The 21,572-nt window shown below is 44.2% G+C and overlaps 1 protein-coding gene across 1 annotated transcript in view; it reads left to right on the top strand.

The window, feature by feature from the left end:
- The window catches only part of bop1 (BOP1 ribosomal biogenesis factor), a 188,915-nt gene that overhangs the window by 144,494 nt on the left and 22,849 nt on the right, over positions 1 to 21,572 (top strand). The window contains exons 6-12 of the mRNA XM_041184195.1: positions 3,996 to 4,097; positions 5,932 to 6,144; positions 10,844 to 11,005; positions 11,546 to 11,626; positions 17,405 to 17,474; positions 19,673 to 19,805; positions 20,697 to 20,877. Coding sequence (XP_041040129.1) covers positions 3,996 to 4,097; positions 5,932 to 6,144; positions 10,844 to 11,005; positions 11,546 to 11,626; positions 17,405 to 17,474; positions 19,673 to 19,805; positions 20,697 to 20,877 — 942 coding nt within the window. The remainder of the gene's footprint in view (positions 1 to 3,995; positions 4,098 to 5,931; positions 6,145 to 10,843; positions 11,006 to 11,545; positions 11,627 to 17,404; positions 17,475 to 19,672; positions 19,806 to 20,696; positions 20,878 to 21,572) is intronic.

Here is a 21,572-nt window from a genome sequence, read left to right on the forward strand (position 1 = left end):
CAGCATAAAAGCTAAAGAGAAAGCATATAATGCGGCAAAGAGCAGTGGGAAACCAGGGGATTGGGAAGCCTACAAAGACTAACAGAGGACAACTAAAAAAGAAATGAGGGAGAAGATTAAATATGAGGGTAAACTAGCCAGTAATATAAAAGAAGATTGCAAGAGTGTTTTTAAAGATATATAAAGGGTTAAGAGAGAGGCAAAAGTGGACATTGAGCTGCTAGAAAATGACGCTGGAGAAGTAGTAGTGGGGAACAAAGAAATGGTGGAGGAACTGAATAGGTACTTTGTGTCAGTCTTCACAGTGGAAGACATGAGTGACATCCCCAATGTTCAAGAGAGTCAGGGGCAGAGGTGAGTATGGTGGCTATAACCAAGGAGAAGGTGCTAGAAAAACTGAAAGGTCTGAAGATGGATAAATCACCTGGACCAGATGGATTACACCCCAGAGTTCTGAAGAAGATAGCTGAAGAGATAGTGGAGGCGTTAGTGGAGACTTTCAGGAATCACTGGAGTCAGGGAGGGTCTCAGAGGACTGGAAAATCGCTAACGTAACCCCCCTGTTTAAGAAGGGAGTGAGGCAAAAGACGGGAAATTACAGGCTGATTAGCCTGACCTTGGTCATTGGTAAGATTTTAGAGTCCATTATTAAGGATGAGATTTCAGAATACTTGGAAGTGCATGGTAAAATAGGGCAAAGTCAGCATGGTTTCATCAAGGGGAGGTCATGCCTGACAAATCTGTTAGAATTCTTTGAGGAGGTAATGAGTAGGTTAGACAAAGGAGAGCCAATGGATGTTATCTACTTGGACTTCCATAAGGCCTTTGACAAGTTGCCGCACAGGAGGCTGCTCAGTAAGATAAGAGCCCATGGTGTTAGAGGCAAGGTACTAGCATGGATAGAAGATTGGCTATCTGGCAGGAGACAGAGAGTGAGGATAAGGGGGTCCTTCTCAGGATGGCGGCCGGTGACTAGTGGAGTTCCGCAGGGGTCAGTATTGGGACCACAACTTTTCAATTTATACATTAACGATCTAGATGAAGGAACTGAAGGCATTCTGGCTAAGTTTGCAGATGATACAAAGATAGGTGGAGGGACAGGTAGTATTGAGGAGGTGGGGAGGTTGCAGAAGGATTTGGACAGGTTAGGAGAATGGGCAAAGAAGTGGCAGATGGAATACAATGTGGGGAAGTGTGAGGTCATGCACTTTGGTAGGAAGAATAGAGGCATAGACTATTTTCTAAATGGGGAGAGAATTCAGAATTCTGGTGTGCAAAGGGACTTGGGAGTCGTAGTTCAGGATTCTCTTAAGGTTAACTTGCAGGTTGAGTTGGTAATTAGGAAGGCAAATGTAATGTTGGCATTTATTTCGAGAGGACTAGAATATAAAAGCAGGGATGTGCTGCTGAGGCTTTATAAGGCTCTGGTCAGACCACATTTAGAATATTGTGAGCAATTTTGGGCCCCGTATCTCAGGAAGGATGTGCTGGCCCTGGAGAGGGTCCAGAGGAGGTTCATGAGAATGATCCCAGGAATGAAAGGCTTAACATATGAGGAACATTTGAGAACTCTGGGTCTATACTCGATGGAGCTTAGAAGGATGAGGGGGGATCTGATTGAAACTTACAGAATACTGAAAGGCCTGGATAGAGTGGACATGGGGAAGATGTTTCCATTAGTAGGAGAGACCAGGACCCGAGGGCACAGCCTCAGAGTAAAGGGAAGACCTTTTAGAACAGAGATGAGGAGAAACTTCTTTAGCCAGAGAGTGGTGAATCTATGGAACTCATTGCCACAGAAGGCTATGGAGGCCAGGTCATTGAGTGTATTTAAGACCGAGATAGATAGGTTCTTGATTGGTAAGGGGATCAAAGGTTACGGGGAGAAGGCGGGAGAATGGGGTTGAGAAACTTATCAGCCATGATTGAATGGCGGAGCAGACTCGATGGGCCGTTTGGCCTAATTTCTGCTCCTATGTCTTATGGTCTTATGGGCCGAATGTCCTCCAGTGCTGTAAGATTCTATGAAAGAACCATTGTAAATGAACATGGCATGGTATAAAACCTGGTTGCAGACAATGTGCACGCCTCTAAGGCCATGACTTTATTAGTGGTTGTGACCCACTGAGGATGTTTTGAGTGCAAAGGGTTACTCAAAGGATTTTTTTTAATAGTTTCCTAACTTGGGCTGAAGTTCAAAATTTCTACCCAAAGAATTTACATTGAATTCCTCTGGACATACTTCATCCCAATGAATGCGGTCTGTTCTTTCAAAAACACTCGCAGGTTGGCCTGGAGTTGGTGAAATCAGTCTAACCATTGGCCCCTTGGGGACAGACTAAATGTCTTGAGGCAGGTGACCTTTTAAAGGAATTTTTCCCCCTATATTTATTGGAGTGAACGATTCTGGTGCTGGCAGTGAATTATTTTCTCCCCCCCGCCACCACCTCCTACTTCCCCATTCCCTTATTTTATAGTTAATGTTTGCATTAAGAACTCTCGGGTCAGATATAACACGGGCTGGGAATCATTCCCAACTGCATTATTTTTACTCTTATAGACTGGGCAGCTTCCCCACATTTATAATCCCACTCCCTGTACCTTTAATATCCCATCCAGTCTAATCCCACTCTCCCCCTCACTCCTCGCACCCTTTAATATCCTACCCAGTCTAATCCCACTTTCCCCCTCATTCCCCACACCCTTTAATATCCCACCCAGTCTAATCCCACTCTCCCCCTCAGTCCTCGCACCCTTTAATATCCCACCCAGTCTAATCCCACTCTCCCCCTCACTCCTCGCACCCTTTAATATCCCACCCAGTCTAATCCCACTCTCCCCCTCACTCCTCGCACCCTTTAATATCCCACCCAGTCTAATCCCACTTTCCCCCTCATTCCCCGCACCCTTTAATATCCCACCCAGTCTAATCCCTCTCTCCCCCTCACTACCCGCTCCCTTTAATATCCCACCCAGTCTAATCCCACTCTACCCCTCACTCCCCGCACCCTTTAATATCCCACCCAGTCTAATCCCACTCTACCCCTCACTCCCCGCACCCTTTAATATCCCACCCAGTCTAATCCCACTCTCCCCCTCACTCCCCACACCCTTTAATATCCCACCCAGTCTAATCCCACTCTCCCCCTCACTCCCCGCACCCTTTAATATCCCACCCAGTCTAATCCCACTCTCCCCCTCACTCCCCGCACCCTTTAATATTCCACCCAGTCTAATCCCACTCTCCCCCTCACTCCCTGCACCCTTTAATATCCCACCCAGTCTAATCCCACTCTTCCCCCTCACTCCCCATACCAGCGTGACCAACTCTCATGGAAAAAATTAAGAGATACCATGGCACTAGAGTGTTGGAGATGGGGTGCTGCCAGATCTGTGAGGGGGGTGGGTGGGGTTGATTGCTGTGCTGCCAGTGCTGTTAAAGTGTGCATATGGGAGCAGAGTAGGTATTGCACATACATGAAATTTGAAATTCTGAATTACAGGAAAAGCAGTGTTCTGGACATATGCAACATGGGGCCGTGCTCTTAATTATGGGACAGTCCTGTAAAATAAGGGACAGTTGGTCACCCTGCCCCATACCTTTCAATATCCTACCCATTCTAATCCCAATCTCACCACACTCCCATTCTCTACTGATTCTGATATAAAAGCAAAATACTGCAGATGGTGGAAATCTGAAATAAAGACAGTAAATGCTGGGAAAGCTCTGACAGAAGGGTCTGAACTGAGCTCTGAAGTAGAGTCCTATGTACTCAGTTGTCAGAATTGCTGAGTTTTTCCAGCATTTTCTGTTTTTATTCTACTGATTCTGACTTGTGCTCTACTTAAGCACATTGAATTTTGGTGTGTTTGTCAGCTCCTGGGAGAAGTGATCGGCTTTCGCAGGCCAAAGCTGGAGCTGACTCTAAGCTTGGTCTGCGTCAGTGGTTATGTGTCTTGGACAGAGTCTGAAATTAACACTTCTCCTTGTTTAGCCTTCCATTGATTTCTTTACGCATGAGACGATGATTCACCCAGTGACCAACCATCCAGCACACAAGCGCAGCTTCATTCCATCGCTCATCGAGAAGGAGAAGGTAAGACCCAACGATTATTCCTGAGCCACACCATGGCTGTCGAAAAAAAGCAAAAAACTGCGGATGCTGGAAATCCAAAACAAAAATAAAAATACCTGGAAAAACTCAGCAGCTCTGACAGTATCTGCGGAGAGGAACACAGTTAACTGTTCTGTTGAAGAGTCATACGGACTCGAAACGTTAACTGTGTTCCTCTCCGCAGATGCTGTCAGACCTGCTGAGTTTTTCCAGATATTTTTATTTATGGCTGTTGAATAGTTCTTCCCCTTGCCCGCAAAGGAGCTAGAGCAAAACTGCAGGTAACATTGGGCAAGGCCGAGAAAGTATCCTTGGCTAAACCAAACTCAGCCTGTGCATGCTGAAATGACTGTTCAGCAGATAACCTGAGCTCTCCATAAATTTCCAGACTTGACCTTACACTGCAGCTTGTGTGAACTGACCACCTCAAAAGTTGCTTCACATTTTTACTAAAGCTCCAATTGCGCACAGATCAGCAACCTCCAGACAGGAGTTATACCGTGCATCGTGCATTTCAGTGATGCAGAAACTAAATTATAACTGGCCTCTGCAATTTGTCATCTGCGACAGATCCCTTGAGTTGCTGGGTATGGCTGGTGTTCAGTTTGTTTTTTCAGTCTGTGTGAAACAATGGTCTTCTGTTGCTCCAGCCTCTGCCTGCTTGTTTTAACTGATGGGAATGTCAATGGGGCCATCCAGACGATTCAGATTCCCTTTGGAAATCAGTGCACTGCCGAGCTTTGTTTTTTTGTTTATCCTTGGGATATAGGGAACACGTGACAAGGCTGCAGTAATTGCCCAACACTATTTGCTCCAAGGGCATTAAAAATTAATCCCATAGTGTGGGAGTGGAGTCACATGGTAGGCTGGACTGGGAAAGAGGGAGCTTCCTTTCCCTGATGGACATTAGTAAAGTAGTTTGGGGGGCTTGTTACTTTCAGGCTATTTTCTGGTGCCAGCTCACAAATTATAATGCAAATTTAATTATTTAAATTTTATACTTTACCAGTGTTGGGATTTGAATTTGTGAGCGCTGGTTATCATCCCAGTACAAAGCTTACCAGGATATTACAGGGATAAGGGACTTCAGTTATGAGGAAAGGTTGGAAAATTTAGACTGTTCCCCCTGGAGGACCAAGCAGAGGCTTTCAGATCAATGTGAGGTTTTGAAAGAGTACACAGTAAACTATCCCCTCAGTTGATTGGGTCAATAACTGAAGGTCAGAGCTTCAAAATCATTGGCAAAAAAATTGAGGGGAGGTGTATCTCAGAGTTGTCGGGATCTGAAATGCTCGACCTGAAATGGTGGTGGGGCCTGATTCTGTAAATAATTTTGAAGGGCAGTTGGACAGGTCCTCGAGGCTGAGGAACTTAGCGTTACAGACAAAAGGCGGGGTTGTGGGACTAATCACAACTGCTCTATCAAAGAGCCAGCACAGGCTCGATGGGCAGAATTGCCTTATGCTGTGTTGTAAATTTGCATAATAACCCCTACAGTCTGTACCCTATTAGCTTTGGTGCATCCCTGCATATTGAAAGGTGGAGCAGCTTCTAATTACTTCCTATCCCTTTTTAGAGAAAATAACTCGCCTTTTATCAGTTATCTAGAGCAATTTTAATGGAGGCTTGACGATAGCTGAAGAATTTGAACTCAGCTGATTAAAAGCAATAGTAAGAGAGTGTGCCTAAACTAACAAAGAGGGAAAAACATTGGGCTTCAGTCTTTACCCCCATGGCTTCAGTCTTTACCCCCATGCTTCTGTTATGTTGAAGCTTTAACTGTGCTTTTATATTTGAACTCTCTTTCATCCTGCAGGTATCGAAACTTGTCAATGCAATAAAACTAGGCTGGATCAAACCACGCAAGCCACGAGATGACACGCCACTGTACTATGACCTGTGGGCACAGGAAGATCCCAATGCAATCCTGGGTCGGCATAAAATGCACGTCCCTGCACCAAAGCTGAAGCTCCCAGGGCATGAGGAGTCTTATAATCCCCCGCCTGAGTATTTATTAACGGAGGAGGAGGTGAGGAGTCCCTTTGCTGAATGGCATATCCAGTCTGAGTGCTGCCTTTGGTTACACTTAATGGTTACACTTGATGGCTAACTTGTCAATAGCCATGACCTTCAGCTTCTTCTAGAAGTCTGCTAGAAATCACCTGTTGGAGGTATTCTATTGACTCTTAAGTATCAGGAGTATCCCACAGAAAGTGATCAACAACCTACCCACCCAAAAACAGGTCTCTGCCCAGTGCATGTACGTACTGATATTACACACCTCAGACCAGAGCTATAAGGTCATTCAGGCCTTTGAGCCTGCTCCACCATTCAATAAGATCATGGCTGATCTGATGTGGCCTTAACTCCACTTTCCTGCCCACCCCACCAAATAACCTTGGACTCCCTTGTTATTCAAGAATCTGTGTAACTCAGCCTTGAAAATATTCAATATAAACATATGAATTAGGAGCAGGAGTAGGCCACTTGGCCCCTTGAGCCTGCCCCGCAATTCAAAAAGATCATGGCTGATCTGATTGTAACCTCAACTCCACATTCCCACCTACCCCCGATAACCTTTCACCCCCTTGCTTATCAAGAATCTACCCACCTCGGTGTTAAAAATATTCAAAGACTCTGCTTCCACCGCCTTTTGAGGAAGAGAGTTCCAAAGACTCACGACCCTCTGAGAGAAAAAAAATTCTCCTCATCTCTGTCCCAATGGGCAACCCCTTATTTTTAAGCAGTGGCCCCTAACATTAGATTCTCCCACAAAAGGAAACATCCTCTCCGCATTGACCCTGTCAAGACCCTTCAGGATCTTGTATGTTTCAATCTAGTCTAAACTCCAGCAGATATAAGCCTAGCCTTGTCCAACCTTTCCCCATATGACAACTCGATAATTCAGGGTATTAGTAAACCTTCACTGAACTGCTTCCAATGCATTTACATCCTTCCCTAAATAAGGAGACCAATACTGTATAAAGTACTCCAGATGTGGTCTCATAAATTGTTAAAAAGTTGAGGCCCCAGTGCTGATCCCTGTGCCACACCACTCGTTACATCTTGTCAACTAGAAAAAGATCAATTAATGTCTACCTTATGTTTCCTGTTAGCCAGCCACTCTTCTATCCATGCTGATATGTTATCCCCTACACCATGAGCTTTTATCTTTTGCAATAACCTTTGATGCGGCACCTTATCAAATGCCTTCTGGAAATCTAAATACAGCACATCCACTGGTTCCCCTTTATCCACAGCACATGTGAAACCTTCAAAGAACTCCAATAAACTGGTTAAACCCGATTTCCCTTTCATAAAACCATGCTGACTCTGCCCCATTACCCTGAATTTTTCCAAGAGCCCTGTATGATGTCTTTAATGATAGCTTCTAACATTTTCCCTACGACAGATGCTAAGCTAACTGGCCTGTAGTTTCCTCTTTTCTGTCTCCCTTTTTGAATAAAGGAGTTACATTCACTATTTTCCAATCTAATGGAACCTTCCCTGAATCTAGGGAATTTTGGAAAATTAAAACCAATGGCATCAACTATCTCACTAGCCACTTGCTTTAAAACCCTAGGATGAAGTTCAGCAGGACCCGGAGACTTGTCAGCCCACAGCTCCAACAATTTTCTCAGTACCACTTCCTTGGTGATTGTAATTTTTCCAAGTTCCTCCCTCCTATTTCTTGATTTAGTTATTTCTGGGATGTTACTCGTATACTCTGTGGTGAAGGCCAATGAAAAATACCAATTCGATTCATTTGCCATCTCCTTATTTTCCATTATTTCCCCAGACGCTCTCTCTCTCTGTAGGGCCAGTGCTCGCTTTTTTTTAGGTCTTTTCTTTAAATATCTGTAGAAACTCTTACTATCTGCCTTTGTATTTCTAACTAGCTTTCTCTCGTACCCTAATTTTTCCTTCCTTATCAATCTTTTGGTCGTTCTTTGCTATTTTTTTAATACGCTGTCCAATCTTCTGACCTGCCAACCATCTTTGCGCAATTATATGCTATTTCTTTAAATTTTTGATACTATTTTTAATTTATTTAGTTAACCACAGATGGTGGATCCTCCCCTTGGAATTTTTCTTTCCCTCCACTGCTTTCTGGAGAGGAGAATTCCACAGACTAACAACTCAGAGAAAAAATTCCTCCTCATCTCTGTCTCCAATGGGAGACTCCTTATTTTGAAACTGTCCCTCCTAGTTCTAGCTTCCCCCCGCCACCCCCCATTTTTATTTATTCTCTCATTGGATGTGGGTGTCGCTGACCAGGCAAACATTTATTGCCCGTCGTCATTACCCTTGAAACTGAGTGGCTGGCTCCGCCATTTCAGAGGGCAGTTAAGAGTGATATTTCAGCCAGACTGGGTAAGGATAGCAGATTTCCTTCCCTAAAGGACATTAGTAAACCTGATGGGGTTTTTTTATGGTAATTGATGATAGTTGTCATGGTCACCAGTTGTGAGACCAGCTTTATATTCCAGATTTATTAATTGAATTCAGATTCCACCAGTGCATTAGCCTGAACCTCAGGATTACCAGTCCAGTGACATTAACATTACACCACCACGATGAAGCAATAAGACATTGCAGTAGCCGGAGATGATGCTTTGGCAGGAGGGAGGTGATGGTTTGAACGCCCATTTTTCCCATAAACCGCTCCACACACCCCCAAGACTCATTCTGAGGGAACACACAAGCTCTTGCCACTCACACTCACCTTGCTGGTCATGTCCACGATGTGACTGCGCCTGGGGGATAATGAACAATATTTCTGTAACCAATAGATAGAAATCACGACATTGTGGTAACACATTATTCTTTCAACACTCAGACAGCTTTTCATGATTACTTGATCTTGTGCTGGTTTCACAGATCACCAGATTTTTTTGTCATTTTACTTCACATCCTGCAATAGTGGGATTGCAGCTCAGGGTTGCTAGTCTAGTACTTTTAATATTGCTGTGATTGGGGAGGGGGGTGGTAATGGTGGTGTTGGGAAGGATGGGCTGAATGATCCCTTTGATTCATGTCTCTACTAGCCTTTTGTCATTGTTAACTTCACTGGTGTGCATCAGCGAGCCATGGGATGGGGTAGGGCTATGGGGGAACCACCTGTCCTATGCCTGTTCATTCCCATCGAGCATTTGATGCAGTGGAACATGCTTCGATTAAGCATTTATCCAGTAATATGGCAACAGTTGTAAAGAGAGCCCATTCCAAACCTCTCGATCCATGAAGTTCAAACAGGACAAAGCAGCGGAGGAAGTAACAAGGAGGATTGATGAGGGTAGTGTAGTAGATGGTGTCTACATGGATTTCAGTAAGACATTTGATAAGGTCCCACATGGCAGACTGGTCAGGAAAGTGAGATCTCATGGGATGCAGAGGAAGATGGCAGATTGGATCCAAAATTGGCTCAGTGACAGGAAACAAAGAGTAATGGTTGATGGGTGTTTTTGCGAATGGAAAACAGTTTCCGATGGTGTTCCATAGGTCTCAGTGTTGGGGACTTGTTGTTTGTTGTATATATTAATGATTTAGACTTAAATGTGGGAGACACGATTGGGAAATTTGCAGATGACACAAAAATTGGCCGTGTAGTTGATAGTGAAGAGAATAGCTGACGACTCCAAATGGAATTTAATCTGGAAAAGTGTGAGGTAATGTATTTGGGGAGGGCACACAAAGCAAGAGAATATTCAGTAAACGGGAAGTTATTGAGAAGCGTGGAGAAAGTGAGGAACTTGGAGTGCTTGTCCACAGGTCCTTGAAGGTAGCAGGACAGGTGGACAAGGTGATCAAGAAAGCATATGGAATGCTTGCCTTTAATGCGCAAGGTATTGAATACAAAAGCAGGGATGTAATGATGGAACTGTACAAAATGCTGGTTAGGCCACAGCCAGAAATTGGTGTACAGTTCTGGTTACAACATTACAGGAACACATAAATGCTCTGGAGAGAGTGCAGAGGAGATTTACAAGAATGTTGCCAGAGCTTGAAAATTGCAACCTTGAGGAGAGACTGGATAGGCTAGTATTGTTTTCCTTAGAGAGATGAGGCTAAGGGGTGACCTCTTTGACCCTAGCTGAGGGAACAATTACCAGGGGGCATCGATTTAAGGTGATTGGTAGAAGGATTAGAGGGGACATGAGGAAAAGCTTTTTCAGCCAAGGGGTGGTGGGTGTCTGGAATTCACTGCCAAGTTGGTGGTTGAGGCTGAAACACTCAACTCATTTAAAAGGTACCTGGATCTGCATCTGAAGCGCTGTAACCTGCAGGGCTACGGACCAGGTGCTGGAAAATGGGATTAAAATGAGCGGCTAGTTTCTTTTTTTTTTCTCTTTGGCTAGTGCAGACATGATGGGCTGAATGGCCTCTTTCTGCACTGTAACTTTTCAATGGTTCCATATATTAGGTTTCCAGGGTTGTATTGCTGTAAATGGCACTGTAGTCACCGTTTAGATATCGCTGCTCCATAGGGTTCCCAATGAACTGTGCCTCTCTCTGAAGATGAGGAGCCCTGGATGATGAAGTCATTCCTTCTCCCTGGTCACTCCTAACACTATTACTGTTCTCAGCACCTCTGGATGTGATTACCAAGTGCACTAATCGTTCACGTGCAGTGACCCAGAAACAGGAACGTATATGCTTCGCTTCACTGGCTCCCTTCCTTATTCCACCTGGTCTAATGTAGCTTGCTTTATGTTTGTCTTTTGCAGAGGCTGGCCTGGGAACAGCAGGAGCCTGAGGAACGGAAGCTGAACTTCCTCCCACAGAAATTCACATCTTTGCGTGCCGTGCCTGCATTTTCACGCTTCATTCACGAACGCTTTGAACGCTGCCTCGATCTCTATCTCTGTCCGCGGCAAAGGAAGATGAGGGTAGGTTCACACTTTTTTTAATTGTAAGGCACGGAGGGGCGCAGAGGAGAAAGTAAATTGATAATTTGCTGCTCTGGTTCTTGTTTTCAAGATTGGTCAGTTGTTTTCAAAGACTTGCATTTATGTGTAGTCCCTTTATTTTGTACAATGAATTACTCTTGAAATGTGGTCACTGTTATATTGGAGTGCACAGCAAGACTCCCAAACACAGCAGCTGGGTAAATGAACGGTTACTCTGTATCAGGCAGTTGTTATGAAATTCTGGCCAGAACACCAGGAGAGAGCTTTCAGCTCCACTTTAAATATTACCTTAGGATCTTTCACATGCAGCTGAGAGGCCAGCCAAAGCCGGTGTTTTAAAGATGACACCTCCCACAGTGCAGCACCTCCTCAGAACTGCAAGGAGATTTGTTGATGTGGAATGTTTTTGGAACAGTGTCCTGATTTTTTTTGTGTGTGTTTTGCTTGTCCGTGAATTGCTCTGCTGAGTCTTCTGCTCACCGCTGCAGTAGTTAATTTACTTTGCTTGATTTCCTTTAGGTGAATGTGGACCCAGAAGATCTGATACCCAAGCTTCCCAAACCGAAGGATCTCCAGCCATTTCCAACCACTCAAGCATTGGTGAGCACCATCCTCATGCTCTTTGCCTGTGCACTGAAACATTCTCTGTGTAAAAGGTTTTCTGTGTGTGCACTCACTTAACACCTATTACAAGTATGCAGCAGCAATGGTTGCATGGTGGGATCCAGAGGCTCTCTGTTCTGTTAATGGGAATGGGTGCAGGTCACAGTGGCATCAGTGTGTCTCCTATACAAGATGCACTACAGCAACTCACCAAGACTCCTTTGACGACACCTTTCAAACTTGTGGCTTCTACCACCTAGAAGGACAAGGGCAGCTGAAGCATGGGAACACCACCACCATCTGGAAGTTCCCCTCTAAGCCACACACCATCCTGACTTGGAAATATATCGTCGTTCTTCACTGTCACTGGGTCAAAATCCTGGAACTCCCTCCCTAACTGCACTGTGGATGTACCACACCATGTGGCCTCCAGCGGCTCAAGAAGGTGACTCACCACCTTCTCAAGGGTAATTAGAGATGGGCAATAAATGTTGGCCTAGCAAGTGATGCCCAGATCCCATGATAGAATTTTAAAAAGTCAACTTCTCCCTATTTGTGGTGTCTGACAACCCGCCAGGTGTTGTATATGTTCCTCCTTTCTAGCACTATACATGCATAGTTGGATCATTGTGTCTCCAGCTCTAGTGTGCAGGGATGTTCGTGATTGGACACGCTTCAGATGGAAACGTGTTGCCGGTTACTTCAAATTCTGTGGAGGCCAGGATGATGGTTCACTTGGTCGCTGTTGGAGTATAAACCAGTCGTAGACAGTCATAAGTGTGCTGGCTGTGAAACTTTGTGCATATAATCCTCACATTTTACACCTGTAGAGCCTTGGTTCTCCATTTAATTGAATCTTATGTTTACTGCTATATGTGTCCTAGGGTAGGAGTGCCTTAGGATATTTTTTATGTTAAAGTGCTATATAAACACAAGCTGTTGTCTTATTGGCTGCCATAGGACTTTGTATATGCACTCACATCATTCTTAATTTGAAACTGTGACTCCATGATCTGGAATTTTTAGATACATTCCAGAACTAAGTTGGCAACTTCCTTTCGCCAGTAACTGCTTAAGCAGTAACCTCAACTGCATGGCATTCCAGATGTTGTATAATTGCAGACAGTCCTCCCAGGGATTATCTGGGCATGGCTACAAAAAAAATCCAGGACTGGGAATTAAACTGCAGGGTATAACATATTTAGGAAAAGTGGTGTAGCTGTACTTATTTGGGATAACATGATAGTAGTAAAATATAGGGACACAGCCGTCAGCAAGACAAAAATAGAATCCAAAGTCATAGGGACTTTAAACATAAACTCTGTTTCTCTCTCCGCAGGTGCTGCCAGACCTGCTGAGTTTTTATAGTTTTTCTGTTTTTATTTTATATCAAAAATAGAATCCGTGCGGATAGTGTTATGATCCCAGCTGATGTTACTACTGGATAAGTCAGATCCCAGGGTGGAACCTGGCTTGATAGATCCTAACTTTTATTTTTTGTTTAGAGATGTGGAGGGTAGCTACTGAGCAGAGTCACAAGAGTCAGCTGATGACCTTTTAACAAAAGAGTAAAATGTTTATTGAACAATATTACAATACTCCTTCACCCACAACTATACCTTTACAGATATATAGAGATTTGTAAGGATAACACAAGTTACAAAAGGTATCTTATACTCTAATGTTCACAGTAAGTATACAGTCCATGTAAACCAATAGGTGACCTGTGGTCATACACACCACACTCTGAAACCAAGTGACAGATGCCACCCCAAACAGATGCTATGGATCTGTCCTCAATTCCCCCCAGACACTTTTGTCGCACCATGAGTCAACCAGTCTCACTGAACCCCGTCTTTCACAACCACTCTCGAAGAGCTCGCTCTGGAATCTTCTCCCAAACGACACTTTCTCTCTGGTCTTCCACAAGGGTCCACCTCCAGGGTTTCGAACTCACCTTCTGATGTTCCTTTCCCTTGGATCTCAAGATCCCAAGTGCATTCAAGCTTTGCCTTCCACGCAATCTCTCTCAGATGCTCAGCCGTGCCGACAGAACACCACTGCCCATAGTAAGGAGTCACCAATCTTTAGCTATCTCCTTGGATCTTCAGGCTTCTCGCAAGCCTATGTTTGCTTTTAGTCTCTGCCCTGCAGCTTCCTCCCTTTAAGCTTGGAGACTTCCCCTGCTCCTCGCTCTTAACTTCGCTTAACAGGATCTTCTTCAGATTCCTGTTCTTTCCCTTTGACTAGAAGGTCTTCTTGGGACCCCTCCTTTCTGTCCCGCTCCTTGGCTTTGGGACCTTTTGGTTCTTTTGGGAAATCTGCTCCTTGCGGTTTCCTCTGCTGTGTCCATCTGTGTCCATTCAGTTTCAACTGAAGTAAGCAAACTGCTCTTCAGCTTCTTGTGACTATGGGCCCCCTGCTGCTAGGCAACAGCCCAGTTTTCTACTTTGAGTCATAAAACCTCACTATAAAGCAGGTGTACAAACAAACCCACAGACTTGGGTTGGTTTTTTAAAAGTTTAATTTTTAAAACTAAAACTCATGTTCCCCTCTTTCGTAACACACCAATACAGAAACACAAATTAAACTTAAAACTTAAACTTAAAGCTATAACTTATTCTTAACACCCATTAATACAAATACAACTTACTTAAACTATATCTAGTTCCTAACAATAGAGATAAACAATCCATAACATTAATAGGTGTAGCCTGCAGACCACTTTTTTTAATTCATTCCTGGGATGTGGGCGTTGCTGGCTAGACCAGCATTTATTGCCCATCCCTAATTGCCCTTGTTCAGAGGGCATTTAAGAGTCAACTGCATTGCTGTGGGTCTGGAGTCACATGTAGGCCAGACCAGGTAAGGACAGCAGATTTCCTTCCCTAAAGGACATTAGTGAACCAGATGGGTTTTTACAACAATTGACAATGGTTTCATGGCCATCATTAGACTTTTAATTCCAGATTTTTATTTAATTCAAATTTCACCATCTGCGGTGGCAGGATTTGAACCCAAGTCCCCAGACCATTACCCTGGGTCTCTGGATTACTAGTCCAACGACAATACCACTACGCCATCGCCTTCAATATTTCATCATACCCCTGACTTGTGCCTTAATAGAGGAAGGGAGGTAGAGAGTGGAATATGCAAATTGGGGAATTTACATTTTTTAAAAAAAGAATAATAATCATATGGGATTTCAATTACCCTGATTTCAGTTGAACAGAAGAGGTAGGTAAAGGGGATAAAGGAATGGAGTTCCCACAATGTGCACACAGCTTCTTTCTAACCCAATATGTAAAAAGTCCAACAAGGGAAGATTTGCTATTGGATTTGGAAATGGGAACTGAACCAGAGTCTATAAGAGAAGTAAAGTTAAGGGTACATCTCGGCAATAGTGACCATAATATAATGCACTTTAGGGTGACGGTAGAGAATGAGATAAATATGATGAAAACTAGGTTAATGGATTGGAGTAAAGTTGATGTTGATGTGCTGACAGAACTTTGAAAAATGAAATGGCGAGCAACTGAGGGTCAGGAAAGATAGCAGAGAAGTGAATGATAAGAGAATAGAAAGAGATTAGGAGAGTTCAAAAAAAATTGGGAAGACAGAGAATGGCGTAGCCCTAATGTCACTGGATGAATAATCTAGAGGCCCAAGCTAATGCTCTGGGGACATCGGTTCAAATCCCACCGCTCCAACTGGTGGATTTTAAATTCAATAAATAAATCTGGGATTGAAAACAAGGTGCTGTAATGGTGACCATAAAACTATCATCAATTGTTGTAAAATCCCATCTGCTTTATTTAGGGAAGGAAATCTGCCATCCTTACATGGTCTGGCCTACATGTGACTCCAGATCCAGAGCAATGTGGTCGACACTTAACTGCAATGGCCTAGCAAGCTCACCAATACCTGCTGAAGGGCAATTGGGGATGGCCAGCAATGTCCACATCCCATGAGAGAATAAAGGAACTTTGAAATTAAATTATCAGGGAACATGATGCAAATAGTAAAATATTTTGCAGGCACATCAAGGAAAAACGGAAGGCTGTGATGGGAGTAGGATCATTAAGGGGTATTTGTTGGCATCATTCCACCCTTATGAACCTGCAGCAAACAATCCACTTATGTGGGGTGTCTTCACTTGGTGTACCTTTGCTGATGGCTGAAGAGGCCAGTTTTTTGGAGGAAGGTTCTGTGACAAGTGTCAGACATAAAGTTGTCAAGTGGCATTGAGGGTTGTTGTTTTTGGCACCTGTTGCCAAGCTCTGTAGCCACTGTTCATCATGGTGGTGCACACCAGCCCACAGGAGGTTTTGCCACTCCCCTAGTGACTCCCAGGTGTGATAATCAATGTTTAGGGCCTTCATGTCACACTTGCAAGCATTCTTGCAGCAGAGCCTTGGGTTTCTGGCTCATATAGAAATTCCTTGGGTTTGCAGCCATCCTCCATCCTGAGGACAAGCTATCAAAGCGGCCTCTGTTTAATTAGTGCCAACGCACTTGGGAGCTCTGCCTTTTCAGAGGATGGCCACATTCGTGATTTTGTCCTGCCAGAATATACCCTGGCAGGGTATCCCATCAGTCCCACGCTATCTTGGTACTGGCCCTACGACAATGCCGCACTCCCTCGGTACTGGCCCTCTGACAGTGCTGCATTTCCTCCTACTGGCCCTCCAACAGTGCTGCATTCCCTCACTTCTGCCCCTTCAACAGTGCACCCTCCCTCAGTACTGACCCGCTGACGGTGTGGCGCTCCCTCAGTACTGACCCGCTGACGGTGTGGCGCTCCCTCAGTACTGACCCTCTGATGGTGCGGCGCTCCCTCAGTACTGACCCGCTGACGGTGTGGCGCTCCCTCAGTACTGACCCTCTGATGGTGCGGCGCTCCCTCAGTACTGAACCTACAACGGTGCAGTGCTCCCTCAGTACTGACCCTCATAAGGTGCGGCGCTCCCTCAGTGCTGACCCTCTGATGGTGTGGCGCTCCCTCAGTGCTGACCCTCTGATGGTGTGGCGCTCCCTCAGTGCTGACCCTCTGATGGTGTGGCGCTCCCTCAGTACTGACCCTCTGATGGTGCAGCGCTCCCTCAGTACTGACCCTCTGATGGTGCGGCGCTCCCTCAGTACTGACCCTCCGACAGTGTAGTACTCCCTCTACTGAACCTCTGATGGTGCGGTGTTCCCTCAGTACTGACCCTCTGACGGTGCGGCACTCCCTCAGTACTGATCCTCCAAAGGTGCGGCACTCCCTCAGTACTGAACCTCCGACAGTGCGGCACTCCCTCAGTACTGAACCTACAATGGTGTGGCATTCCCTCAGTACTGACCCTCCAATGGTGCTGCTTCCTCCTCTGCTGCATCCAGGAGGATGAAACCTGAGAAGTTATACATTAATGTTAAAAACAAAAAACTGCAGATGCTGGAAATCCAAAACAAAAACAGAATTACCTGGAAAAACTCAGCAGGTCTGGCAGCATTGGCAGAGAAGAACAAAGTTGACGTTTTGAGTCCTCATGACCCTTCAACAGAGCTGGTATACATTAATGTTGTTGTTTTCCCAACCCCTTCTCAGCTTCTGGATCTTATAAATCCGTTTCTTTTTTCTGAAAGTGGTATCTTTTAGGCAGTCATAAGTCTCCCATTCTGCTTCCCTGGTGAATTATTGAGATTGGGTTCTTGTTATTGAAATTAAAATGCTTAAGAGCCTATCTGGCTGATTTGTCCCTGTTTCTCTCTCACCCTCCCCTCTGTGTTTTACAGGTTTACACGGGGCACACTAACTTGGTGCGGTGTATTAGCGTATCTCCCAGCGGGCAGTGGCTGGCCTCAGGTAACAACACATTCCTTTCTTCTCTACATTACATCTTTGGTCTCTGGTTGTTAGCTCTCTTAAAACAACACATGAAAAGGGAAGCAAATGTGTTAAAAGGGAAGCTGGAACATTTCTGTGGCCACTCTGCTCTGAGCAGCAGCTTTCCAGCCGCTGAAATCATCCTGCGGGGCACTGATGTAATCGAGTTACTTCACAGCTCTCCAAGATTGTGTGTTTGTGTCTAGCTGAGGAATGAACTCCGACTGGAACAGTGCAAGTCTCTTCCCCACAATCAGAAGATGCAAAGTAAAGAGAGTGCTTCACTCACTCTGCATTAATTTTATTTTCCATTAATTCTTCACTGTAAATTATGGTTTTTAATCTCATCACACCACAAATTGGAAAGGTTGGGAGGGGCTGGGTGCACAGTTCGCTTCCAATCCACTCTCCAACATATGCCAACAATTGGCGCTTTGCCTGGCTACCTGGTGCGTTGCCTACACACCTGCGGTGAACGGTAAGAAACTAGGATCAGGATCGACCTAAGTTCTTATTCTTTCATGGGATGTGGGTGTCGCTGGCAAGGCCAGCATTTGTTGCCTATCCCTAATCGAACTGAGTGACTGCTGGGCCAGTTAAGAGGCTGTGGGTCCGGAGTCACAAACAGGCCAGACCAAGTGGAGTTTCAGTTTAGCCTCATGTCTCACAGACAATTTCCAGACCAGGTAAGGACAGCAGATTCCTTCCCTTCCAGTAAGAACATTAGTGAACCAGATGGGTTTTTAGAGCAGTTGATGATAGTTTCATGGTCACCATTGTTGGGGAAGGAAACAGTTAACTCTCAAGGAGTTTAAATTGTAATTATTAGTTAACAAGCTAAGTAGTCTACTTGGTATGTATATAAAGGGAAAACAGGTGAGACAATGGAGCTGTGGAGTTTTATGCACCAGAATAAAACTCGGTTTGGAGAAGTCAGTCTTGGTCTCTGTCTTTGTTGTCAAGCAGCTATTGGAACTTTATCAACCAACACTGAGACTAGCTTTCAACTCCAGATTTGTTAATTGAATTTAAATTCCAATAGCTGCCATGGTGGGATTTGAACCTGTGTCCCCAGAGCGTTAGCCTGGGCCTCTGGATGATTAGTACAGTGGTGTTAGGCACTAGGCCACCATCCCCCCACAAGTGCAAGATGGTGTGATGGGAGACTAAAATCTTTCTTATTGGGATCACTTTATACTCATTTTGCTTTCAATTCAAATTTATAAGCCAGGGTACTTTCAAGGTGAAATTTCTCTCCATGAAATGTAATTAACCTGATGAAATTGCAGGTTCCATGTTCCTGACATTTCAATAGTGGACTGTTAGTGGAGAAAAACAGGCACCATCCCATTCTCTCAATATGTAAATTTTATTGATTTTATTGCATACTATATTACACTGTTTACAATAGGCAAATTATATTTGCAAATGTGAATTGATTTCCTTCGAGAAACATGTCTATAAGTTGATGAGGAATCTGCGCAGTGCTATGTGATAAATGGTCATTGTGTGACCTTGCACAGGACCTTCTACTGGGTCACTGCATCTATAAATCGTTCCTTTGTCACAGTGACACACTTATGTCACACCTTTCTTTACTTTAAGTTCCAAAATGCATTAGAGCTAATTTACTATTTTTGAAGTGTAGTCACTTTTGTAATAGAGGAAATGTGGCAGCCAATTTGTGCACAGCAAGATCCCACAAACACCAATGACATAAATAATCTTTTTTGGAATGCTGACTTAGTTAAATATCGGCCAGAATACTGGGGTCAACTCCCGTTGTTTTCTGTTGAATAGTGTCATAGGATCCTCTACGTCAAGATGAGAGGGCACACGAGGCCTCGGTTTAATGTCTTATCCAAAAGACTGCACCTCCGACTGCAGAAATCCCTCAGTGATCTCCCCGCAAAGACCCATTAACAACAAGGAACTGAATAATTAGCTAATCCATTTGATTGAGGAAGAATATTGGCCAAGGCACTTGAAGCACTCCCAGCTCTTTGAATAGACCCTTGAGAAAGTTAATGTTGAACAGACAAGTGGAACTTCAGATTGGGCTCCTGTCTCACAGACTGTTTCCAGTATTATGCAGTGCAGGCTGGAGTCAATTGCATTGCTAGTAGCTTTTCCATTCCGATTCCCCATTCTAATGTTTCTCTGACCCCTTCCCACAGGCTCGGATGACTGCACAATTAGGTTTTGGGAGGTCTCCACAGGCCGATGCATGAGAACCATCGAGGTGGAAGGGATAGTGAGGAGCATTGCTTGGAACCCTAACCCCGTTCACTGTCTTGTGGCATTGACTGTGTAAGTACATGGTGACCGGGGTCTCAGTCACTATTTGATTAACAGCCTAACTGTTATTCATGTATTCAGGATTTTGTAACAGGGTTAAAGAAGTGAGAAATAAAATTGTCATGTTGCCCATCCAGGGGTAATGGTCTGAGAATTAACTTAATGCAGTGAAGGGCCAATTTTACTCTGTATCTAACCCTGCGCTGTACCTGCCCTCGGAGTGTTGATGGGTACGGTATAGAGGGAGCTTTACTCTGTATCTAACCCTGTGCTGTACCTGCCCTCGGAGCGTTGCAGGGTACAGCGTAGAGGGAACTTTACACAGTAGAAGTTTACTCTGGGAATGATGAGCAGAGGGATCTAGGGATACAGGTGAACAAACCATTAAAAACATTATTCAAAAATGCTGAAGTTGTGTTCAACTTGTTTGGGACCCTTGTCAAGCCACAGTTACAGTACTGTGCACAGACCTGGTCTCCATACTTTAAAATAGACATAGCAGCAATGGGGTAGAGGTGGTGAGGATGGTTCCACTCAAAATGGACATAGTTTCCACTTGTGGCAGAATCCTAAATTAGGGCACATAAATGCAAGATAGTTATTAATAAATCCAATGGGGAAATGAGGAGAATCCTCTTTTCTCAGACAGTGGTTAGAATGTGGGACTTGCTCCCACTGGAAGTGGTTGAGTATAATTGCCAGTACAGAATAGTTGAGCTGAATGACCTGTTTCTGTAATTATCCTGGACTGTATCTAACTTATCCTGTGCCCAGCCTCGCAGCATAGAGCTGAACTGTTGTGAGTGTACTTAATTGGTGACTGGGTCAATAATCCAAATCATTCCTCTTTATGAGTCTTCAGAGTTCACTGAGTAGCTGAGTGTTTTATTTTTGTTTCTTTAGAGATCAATCTGTTATCATCGTTAATCCCTGCCTGGGTGATAAGTTACTGTATAACGCTACAGACCAGTTAATTGCATCATTTGAGAAGCCAGAGGAGGAGCCAATCCAACCTGTGGAATGGACTGCTGCTGAGGGAGATTCATTCAATAAAGGATTGCGGCTCATCATCAAACACAACAAGGTCTCTAGTTACTTCTAACATTTACTACTTTTCACACCTCGAGTTGGTGTTCATTTCCCACTTACATTGATTTAACTCCTGTCCACAATTTTTTTCCAATCAAGACAGCAAGACCTTCTGTTTATTTGGGATATGGTCATATATCCCCATTTCCCCTATATGGGATATCACAGGATATTGTTGTACATCCTTTGCTTCTAATATAACTTTGAGGAGTAGGAAACTTTGAACTATAGTGAGATCTTGATTATCCAGTGGGGAATAGGTGTGCCGATTAACAAAGACACAGTGCACTATTTGTAGCATGAACTAATACATGAGTACTCAGGAAGTAAAGAACAATATTCTTTTTACTTCTATCTTCAACAGTACATGAAAACATAAATTTAGATATAAGATGATACAGTATACAGGGACAGGTTCTGGGTGACTTGGTAATTGCTTCTGATTGGTAAAGTGACAATTTGTATGAGGGGAACATCAGAAATTATGTTTGGTAGAGAATTCCAGTTGGCAGAGAATTCCAGCTGGTAGAATAAGAACATAAGAAATAGGAACAGGAGTAGACCATTCCGCCCCTTGAGCCTGCTCCGCCATTCAGTAAGGTCATGGCTGATCATCTTATGCTTCGATTTCCACGTTCCCACCTAACCCTGATAAGCTTTGATTTCCTTGCCTAACAAGGATCTACCTAT

This window comes from Carcharodon carcharias, chromosome 3 (genome assembly GCF_017639515.1).
Source record: "Carcharodon carcharias isolate sCarCar2 chromosome 3, sCarCar2.pri, whole genome shotgun sequence".
NCBI lineage: Eukaryota > Metazoa > Chordata > Chondrichthyes > Lamniformes > Lamnidae > Carcharodon > Carcharodon carcharias.